General features: G+C 51.2%; 1 protein-coding gene across 1 annotated transcript in view; it reads right to left on the bottom strand.

Moving 5' to 3' along the window:
• Window positions 1-9,900, bottom strand: part of Wdr25 (WD repeat domain 25) — a 123,609-nt gene extending 113,709 nt beyond the window's left edge. The window contains exon 1 of the mRNA XM_010609117.2: window positions 9,525-9,900. Coding sequence (XP_010607419.1) covers window positions 9,525-9,881 — 357 coding nt within the window. The 5' untranslated portion in view covers window positions 9,882-9,900. The remainder of the gene's footprint in view (window positions 1-9,524) is intronic.
• Between the last annotated feature and the right edge of the window lie 6 nt (window positions 9,901-9,906).

Here is a 9,906-nt window from a genome sequence, read left to right as displayed (position 1 = left end):
GATTCTGATTTGAGTGTATGCTGGGGGAGATTTTCCCACCAGCTGTGATGCTGCTAAATTATCTCCAGGAAGGGCAGGAGAAAGGGGCACAGGGCGCAGGAAGGCGCAGAACCCCCCATCATGTTTTGGTTAATAGTTTATTCTTTGCTTATCTCCATTCTCATCTATCTGTCCAAGTACTTTGAATGCTCCAATTTAGGAGCTGCAAACTGTCTTGAGTAACTTAACTATTAGTTTTGGGTAATTTAATTATTAGGTTTTTGTTTTTTTGGTACTGGGGATCGAACTCAGGACCTTTCACTTGTGAGGCCGGCGGTGGAACCACTGAACTAAATCCCAGGCCAACTTCCCCCATCACTTTTTATCACGTAGTCTGGAGCTCTAACCAAGCAGAAGGAGGCTGGGGTGAAACTTCCCCCCGCCCAGAGCTGCCATTCGACGCTGTTTTCACCCATCTCTTAGTTCGGTACCAGAAAATGGGATTCCAGGCATAAAGCAGGGGTCCCCCAACCTTCTTAGATGACAGAGACCCCCAGGGCTGTGTGCATCCCAGCTATGATGTGGAGTACCTCCAGAATGCAAACCAATGACATTTAAAAATACCTAACTTGGGGCAGAGGATTTTGCTCAGTGGCTCCACTGCCTTCCTCGAAAGCACAAGGTCCCAAGTTCAATCCCCAGTACCAAAAAACAACAAACACACACACAGAAATACTTAACTTGTGCAGAAGTAATGATAAATCCACTGCGTGTTAACATAAATAGCACATTTCTTATCAAAATAACTAGATTTTCCAAGATAAAAAAATTAAGAGAGAAGACACTGTTTACATTTTTGCAGCTCTCCTTCCTGTAGGGCTTAACACAAGATAGCTGGGGTCTCCTAGCTGCTTCTGTGTTTAATCTACTGCAACACGTGCCATAGCCTCTGGAAAACCATCCACACCCAGGAGAATGATCCAGAAAAGGCAAATAACTGCTAGGTGCTATTATGAAAATAGTTTCGACCCTCTGACCCAGGGGTTGCAGACCACGCTGACAACCACTGCACAGATTACAGCATTAAAAATGCCTGGCGCAGGGGGACCCAGGGCCAGATGCATGGCGGCCGCTGAACTGTGCTGAATTGGTTTTGTTTTTAAGACTGGACAGAAATGCACCCAGAAGTCTGCAGTCATTGCCTCTGGGTGCAGAGGCGACAGGCCTATTTTCTCTTCTTTATACCTCTGTTTTTTCCACAGAATTACATGCATTTCTTTTATGGTCAAAAACATTTCTCTCTCCAGGAAAGGTTTGCTTAGCCATGGTGTGCTCGAGCCCTGCGGAACACACCGGGTGGGCAGAAGGTCACTCTCCACCCTTAGGAGCCGGCGAAGGTACGGGGCAGAGGGGGGACGCAGGGCCTCCCGTTAATGTGCAGATCAAGGCTGGCATCCGCACGCATTCGTCACTGTGGCACCTGCCTGCCGAGGACCCAGTGACACGGCCATGGAGGTCAAATATAGGTGACTATCAGGTCGCGGGACCTGCACGAGAGGTTGGGTTTCCCGGCTCATAAAATTAATCGTGAAATAGGAAAATGCAAAGGGTGGAACGCAAGGAAGGGTCAATTTCGTCGGTACCGCGAGGTGCCAGGCAGGGCCTGAGAGCGCTGGGAAAGGCGCCAGCACTGCCACAAGGCGCACTACGCACTGGGGCTGAATGATGTGGTGTCCAGGCCCTAGGCCCCAGCATCCTCCCCAGCTCATGTGGGAGCCCCGGGGGAGCAGCAGGGTCTCCTCCGAAGGGACAAGGCTGAGACAGTCACGTCCAGGAACCACAGTGAGCTCATCCAGCCACCTGCTGACCCCAAGGCGAGACAATGCAGAAGAGCCTGCCGCGTGGACGCGGACACGCGCACGCACATGCGCGCAGGCGCAGTCAGACAGCTGAGGCGGCGCCTCTGGGAACAACTTGAGAATGTTATGCTACATTTCCAGAAAGGGATGTCCGGGAAGTAAGTAACAGCTCTTGGAATGTGCAAGTGCAACAGAACAACTCGTTCTGAGTATCAGAGTATACGCTGAGTATAAATTTCATTAAGAAATGTAAGTATAGCATCAAAAGCATCAAAAAAAATAAAAAACAGGACTGAAATATAAGGTGAGAGAAAATGTCACTGAAGAATAAAACAGAAAGGCAGAAAGAGGCAGAAAATAAGAGAAAATCCGCAACTCAATCCAGGGATATGCAGAGCTTCCAGGTAACTGAAGGCCCGGAATCAAGGTGGGTGCCCTGCCCTGTGGACGTTCTTCGGGGAGACACAGCCAGAGAAGGAACCGGGAGGAATCCAGGCCCAGGCACAGCAGATCATCAGGCCCCTTTGATTCTGATTTCTTTTTTTTTTTTTATTCGGATTTCTAAAGCTATGTCCATCAACAGATAAATGGATAAAGAAAGTCTGGTGTTTAAATACAATGGAGTATTACACTGCCATAAAGACGGTTAAACTTGAGTCATTTCTAGGAAAACGGATGCACCTTGAGACCATATTGTTAAGTGAAATAAATTAGACACACAAGCTTAAATGTGGCATGATTTCTCTTATGTGAGAAACCGAAAATATAAACAAAGAACAAAATTAAAGATAAACAATAGGAAACAGGGAGACGATAAATTTTTTGCAAATGGGAGGGGACCAAGAGCTGGAGGGGGGGGCGGAAGGAAGAGGCGAGGAAGGGGATATAAAAAGAATTAAGATGTCTTTTGTGCAGAGAAATGTAATTGTCACACACTGTAAATATGGACTGTGTAAATATGGTAGAGGTAAAATAAAATAAGACAAAGGGCATACTCACTGTTCTTCTTTTCAAGGAAAAATACTGGCAACTCAGGGGCAAATGGCCCTTCTGACTATTGGGGGGGATACCGGGGATCAAACTGAGGACCTTGTACTTGGGAGGCACCGCTGAGCTCCATCCCCGGCAGAGTGGAGGGGTGAGGTTAGAACTTGGGGACACATGCAGGGTGGGGGTCTGGCAGGAAAGGCTGTGTACAAAATGCTCCCTATCATTTCACTACAGTGGGGGGGTCTATGGTTCATCCTTTCTCTTCTGCCATTTACTTTCATTTCTGTCCTAAAATTCTATCACTTTTATGATAAAACACATTAAATCTACAACAACTCATTTTTTCAGAAGGAAAAGGACATCGCCACGCTGGGCACTGGGCAGGCTCCTTTAAGAGTCTTCCACGTCCAAGTTTTAAAAGCAGCACGAAATAATTTGCCAATCTGCATTTTTCATTTACATTAAAAGCATTTTTCCAAATTGCTCCATTCTTCCCTTAATGATGCGGGATGAGACTGGACGAGCTACTGCGCTTCCCAGGGACGGGACCTGCACCCCCGCGCCGCCAGAAGGGGTGGCCTGGGAGGGGAGGGCCAGGTCCCCTCCCTCTGGGCCATGTCCTCCAGGACACAGCCGGGCCACCTCTGCACAGCTCCCTGCCTGCTCTCCCTGTCCGTCGTCTCCCCGTTCCCCTCGACGCGCACTTCCTGAGCCTGCCGTCTCCAGTGGCTTTGCCGCATGCTGGGACTAAATGGCCAGGTGTCCGTGTGATGTTCCACCAGCCTTACCCTGCACACCACCTCATTTCTCCGTCTCGTTTTCTAAAACCTATCAAGAATGATGCTTTCATAACCAACCTGAACCTCACTCAGACCCTCAGGTCCATTAATCCCGTGTTTCTGCATAGAAGCATAGGACACAGATTGCTCTCCACATCGCCCTCCCCAGACACCCTAAGACCAGCCCATGTACTGACAATGACAAACCAGCAACATCCTGTCATAAATAAAAATTCCAATCCCAAGCACAGAAATCTGGTCACCCCACAGGCCCCAGCCAGAGCCAGCCCGGGCTTCTCCTCCTGGACTTCAGAGGAGGGAGCGAGGCGGGTGGGAGCTCTGCAGTCCTATAGCCACCAGCATTCACAAGCCCCTTAACCTCTCTGTGCCTCAACTCCCTCACCTGTAAAATGGGAGTGAGAAAGAACAGCCCTGGCCTCTGCAGCCTGTGACTGCTGGTGATCCACCTTCTCTCCCATAGTTCTTGCCCAAGCACAGGGAAACCAGGCACAAGGTTTTTCAGCTCTTGCTGGGTGTGCACGCAGCAGCCTTCGCTGAAAGCCGGGCTGTGAATCAGCGGCCCTCCTCTTCCCAGCAAGGCAGCAAAAAAGGCCGCGTTTACCTCTAGCCATGATCACAGCAGCATTGATTACCCCAAAAATGAAAACAGTAAATTACAGGCAACAACATGGAAATGGCAGAGTTGGGAATTTGAGAAAGTCACAAAAAACATGTATGGGGAAATTTTTTTTCTTTTTCTGTGTTTGTTTTGTTTTTCTGGGACTAGGAATGAAACCTACAGCCTTGCACACATCTGGACAGAGCAGCACTCCCAGGCCTGTGAGTTTTCACTGAATGGAAAAATGCCCGCTACACCGGCAGGGGTGGGCACAGTGCAGTGCTGTGCGCAGGGACGCCATGGGGTCCTTCGGAAGACAGGGTGGGGATGCACCACAATGCCTGTCCTTCATTCTTCATTTTTCTTCATCTTCAAAGGCTTTTACAATAAGCATCTATTACATTCCCTATCAAAACTGAAAAGGTTTTTACAAATACTTTAAGGGAGCAGTGCTCACCTGTGATCCCAGCACTCGGGAAGCCGAGGCAGAAGGATCACTGTGAGTTCAAGGCCAGCCTGGGCTTCATGGCCAGTTCAAGTCTAGGACGAACTACATAGCAAATCCCTGTCTCACAAAATCAGCACAAATAAAGTACTCTCAGGAAACTTGTTATTGAAAAACCACCCCTAGAGAAAATCGTTCCATAAAGCAAAGCATTTCATTGGGCTGAACGACCCTGCGTGTGTCAGAGGCACAAGGTGGCTCTGTCGCCCAGTGTCCCCGAGGGCGAAGCCTCCCCACCTGGCACAGAGCCCACGCAAAACCAAGGAGGAGGGTCGGCTGTGTCTGGGCGAAGGGGATCATGTTTGGCTTTTTTGCTTTAAAAGAGGCATCGGAGTCCGAATTCTGCCTCTGTGTGTGGCGTGCAAAGATGCAAAGCCGGGTCAGTTGGCTGGGAAGGAAGAGCACGTGCAAGAGGGGCTCGAGCACAGCCAGCCAGGGAGGCTCCTCAGGCAAGAAAGCGGAGCGGTGGGGCGGAAACATGAGTCATTGTTTTATTTTACTTAATTGCTCAGTCTGTAAATTTTTCAAAACTAATATAAGCATAGTTTACAGCTCACAGAACATTTACAGCGTATTAAAATAAATATCTTTCCACTGCAATATGCCCGATTGAAATTTATGAATTCCAAGGCTACCCTTCAGGAGAGGAGGAACTGGCACTTCACGTTCTGTAGATTAATCAGGTGCTTTGTGTTGTTTTTCTCGCGGTCAGAAGAGAAATCATCCCTCCGTAAATTTTACCCTAAGAGGGCCTTCTCCCTTCTAGAAGCTCAGGCAGCCGCCGATGCGAAGGCCTACAGTGCCCCCCAGCGGTACACGGGAGCTGTGCAGGCAAACTCAATCCCTTCCCAAAGCCTGGCAGCAAAACCCAGACAGTGTTTAGTTCTTTATTGATCATTTAACGTGTACAAAATTTTGTGCCAGGTGCTACGGAGGATCTAAAAATGGGCCTGGCATGGTTCCCCTAGTCAGGAAACGCGGAGCCTAGCAGCTACTCCCGTGGCAAGGAGGTCTGACTTGGAGGTGGGAAGGGGGCAGCACCGGGTGCCAGCCACGCACCTGACACCGCCCCGGGGAACCCACAGCCGTTTGTTCCCCAAAACCAAAGCCATGTGTAATCATCTCCACTTCACAAACACAGTTGGGCATGCCCGCACACTGGAGGATGAGGCAGGAGGGTCACCTTCAATTTGAAGCCAGCTTGAACTACATGGCCAGACCCTGTCAAAAAAAATTCCACAAACCGGGGGAGGGTCCAAACTGAATTCTTGGTGTCCACGTTGCCCAAAGCCTATTTGCCAAAGAACCCTGGGCACTGGAAACTAGACTGGCTCAAAGCACGGAGAACTCCAGCCCACACCCCGCCTCTGTGGCTCATGAGAGCCTTGATTTTCGTGACACCCCCGAAGAAAACGGTCAGGAGGCTCAGCCCCAGCCCACGTGACGGGTTTGCTCTGTACGCGGTCACCTCCAGCGCCTCCCCGAGGTGGCCCCCAGAGCTGGACAGGGGTAGGCAAGCCACTCCACACAAACCCCACTCGGATCCTAGGGCCAGCCTGGAACTGCCCAAGCGGGGCCGGCTTCCCGCTCCACTCCTCCAGGCAGAGCCCGCACGGTCCTCGCTGCCTGGGGGCAGTGCTGAGCTCAGACACCAGGATGTGCTCCGCGCTCAGCAGGCTTTAGACCCCGCGCCCTGGGCTCCCTCGGGTCGGAAGGAGGGACAGCGCCCTCGGCTGGGCCCCCCCCCCGCAGGGAGAACTCTGATCTGGACAGGACGAGGGAGGGAGGCACCAGAGCCCCAGGGAGGGAATGTCAGCAAGGAGACAATCGGGGACAACAGCAACCCCTCAGGTGGCTCTGCCCCCTGCTGGCCCCGGGCTGAAAGACCAGGACCTCAGTTCAGCAAGCAGGTAGAGACCCAGCCCTGGAGAAAACCAGGTACAACCCGGAAGTCGTAAGCCAGGGGGCTTTCTCCACGGAACCCCAGCTGCACAAAACATCACAAACATCTGAATGGGAACGGGATCACAGCAAATTAACAAGCTTCTGCACGCAAAGGAAGCCAGCTGAGTGAAGAGAGCCTACAGAACGGGAAAGTTTCGCAAGCTATTCCTCAGACAGGAGGCTTGTGCCTAGAATAAAATACTAAAAAGAAGTACAACCCCCCCCAAAAAATACAAGACCCAAACAAAAAACAGGCATCTCAAATGAATCTCAGAAGAAGCAGAGCAATTGGGTAATAAACACATGAAGAAATGTTCAACAGGGCCAGGGATTTAGCTCAATGGTGCCTCCAATGGCCTCACAAGCGCAAAGACACGAGTTTGATCCCTGGTACCAAAAAACAAACAAAAGAAATGCTCAACATCACAGCCACTAGAGAAATGCAAATTAAAACAACACTGAGATTCCACCTTACTCCAGAAAGAATGTCCACCACAGAGAAATCAAACAATAACAAATGCTGGCGAGGTCATGGGGGAAAAGGACCCTTCTATATTGGTGGTGGGAACACAGACCGGTACAACCACTATGGACATCAGTGTGGCAATTCCTCAAAAAACTGAAATGAAATCCTGTTCACCCAGCTGTTCCCCTTCTAGGTGTCTTCCCAAAACAGTTAAAGACATCACATCACAGCCGGGTAGGGTGGTGCACGCCTGTAATCCCAGCACTTGGGAGGCTGAGGCAGGAGGATCGCTGTGAGTTCGAGACCAGCCTGGGCTACATAGTGAGTTCCAGGTCAGTCTCAACCACATAGTGAGACCCTGTCTGAAAAAACAAAAACAAAAGACATCACGTCACTGTGACCCAAGCACACCCATGTTTATAGCAGCACAACACATAATAGCTAAATCTTGGAAGTGACCTGTATGTCCGTCAACAGATGGATAGATAAATGGAGGCTGGGATGTAGCTCAGTGGCACTGCACCTGCCTCACAAGCGCAAGATCCTGAGTTCGATCCCCAGTATGGAAAAATTAATTAATTAATTAATTAATTTTAAAAAACAGGTGACTAGATAAAGAAAATGTGGTATTTATACACAATGGAGTACTACTCTACCATAAAGAAGGATAATCACTTCTCAGCCTTTTGGCTAAGCTCAAGGGCATAAAGAATGGACTGGAGTCTTTGGTGGGAAAATGGGTGCACCCTGAGACCATAATGTTAAATGAAACAACTCAGAAGACAAAGTTAAATAGCGCACAGTTCCCTTACATAAGAAACCCAAAATATAAAATAAAAAGTATAATAAAAAATAGGTAACCAGAAACAGGAAGATAGATTTTTGCAAAAGAGAAGGGACCAAGGGATGAAGGAAGGAACAAAGATGGGGAGGGGAGGGGACCTGAGGGAACAAAGATGCATCATGCACGTGTGCCACCTCCCCACAAGGAAGGTGATCATCCTGGGCTGCAGGCGTGGACTAAAGAAAATTAAATCTAAAAAGAAAAGGCTCCACCCCAGGGTGGGCTCCTGGGCAGCCGTCAGAGCCCAGCGTCAGAGATGCCCAGGAGCACAGCTTGCCTGGACACCTAACAGCCAGTCAAAGCCCCGGAGCAGGGGGGAGGATGCGGGAGCTCTGCTGGGACCTGTCCCGGTGGGCACAGCACACCGGCCGAGAGGCTGACGGGGACAGCAGCGGGAAGGCCAGGCCACGCCACCCCAGAGCTGATGCGAAGCCAGGTCTGGGAGCCACTCCACAAACACTCCTATTTGCCTCCCGGCCGGCTTCTCTGTTTACAGAGTTGCGCTGCTCAGACCACCCTTTTATTGACTTTGCTGCCAGTATCACCAAGCACGGGACACAGAACACGGACACTGCCTCTCCTTTGTTAAGTGTTTACTTTGAGACAGGGTCTCACTAAGTTGCCAGGGCTGGGTTCAAACTTGCAATCCTCCTTCCTCAGCCTCCCAGAATGCTGGGATCACAGGCATGCGCCACCGCACCTGCCTTGAAGCTGCATTTCTTGAAAACAAATGTCAGGCTCCGCAGGTGTGGAATTCAACAGAACAACCCTCCTCCCACCCTTTTTCCAAACACTTATCAGAACCTCCTTGCTGAGTCTCCCTCGGCCCCGCACGATCAAGACGGAGAGACAACAGTCTCTGGTCTGAGCGCGGGGCAGGTTGAGGCAGGTTCTCTTCCCCTTTTCTGATACTTTTTGCTTGCACTAGCAATGGACGCCATGCTACAGGCAAGTGTGTGCGCTTTTTTGTTTCAGGTCCCAGTAGCAGCCCAGGCTGGCCTCAAACTCATGTCCCTCCTGCCTCCTGAGGAGCAGGGATTAACCAGACTGCAGGTGGGGTCCCAGGACTCAGGACACTACCAAACCCCAGGCCTCCAGCCCCTGGGGATCCTAAAGAAATATCAGGCACAGGAAGGGAAATAAAAATGTACACAGCAGCAATACAAGAGTGTGAAGTCAGAAACTATTAACGGTGACAATAGGGAAGCAGGGACACCAATTCGGAACAATCCAATGATAAAACGACATAGCACCACTGCCGGGTGTGGGGCTGCACCTCTGTGATCCCAGCACTCGGGAGGCTAAGGCAAGAGGATCCCTACATGGTCAAGGCTGGGCTGAACTACCTAGTGGAGACCTGTCACCAAAACCACAAAGCCAATAACAATAACGGGATTAGGAAGGAAGATTCCGTCCCCTGGCTCTACTCCGGTGACTGGAGGAGCCAGGGTCAGGAAAGGCTGGGCTCCACAAGCCGGACCCTCAAGGGGCAGCCCTCTCTGGAATGGCAGTCACTCCCAGCACCACACAGGGCCCTACCTTGAAGGTCTTGTCCATGGAGGCCGACAGGAGCAGCTGGCTGCTGGCAGGCACTGGGCACCACTGGATGCCATTGACCGGGCCCTTGTGACCCCACAGGTGGCTGCGCACGGTCCTGGGCACGTGGGTCTCCCGGCGTGGACTGCTCAGGTGCGGCAGGATGGACTCAGAGGTGCCGGGGGACAGGCAGAGTGGAGCCGGGGCACTGGGCGTGGAGGCCCCCTCCGGCTCTGGGCTGGGCGGGCACTGCCTCAGCCTCCTGGGGGTGTAGGGAACCACAGGGTCCTCGGCTCCCCGGCTCTGCGGACCTCGACTTCTGCAAGCAGCTGCTGCTGCCCAGGCCCCCGGGGGTGGCATGGGGCTAAGAGGGGGTCGAGGCTGC

The sequence above is a fragment of the Fukomys damarensis genome, unplaced genomic scaffold (assembly GCF_012274545.1).
Source record: "Fukomys damarensis isolate Sample0158 unplaced genomic scaffold, DMR_v1.0_HiC HiC_scaffold_21, whole genome shotgun sequence".
Classification (NCBI taxonomy): Eukaryota; Metazoa; Chordata; class Mammalia; order Rodentia; family Bathyergidae; genus Fukomys; species Fukomys damarensis.
This window is presented reverse-complemented; position numbering and strand designations above follow the sequence as displayed.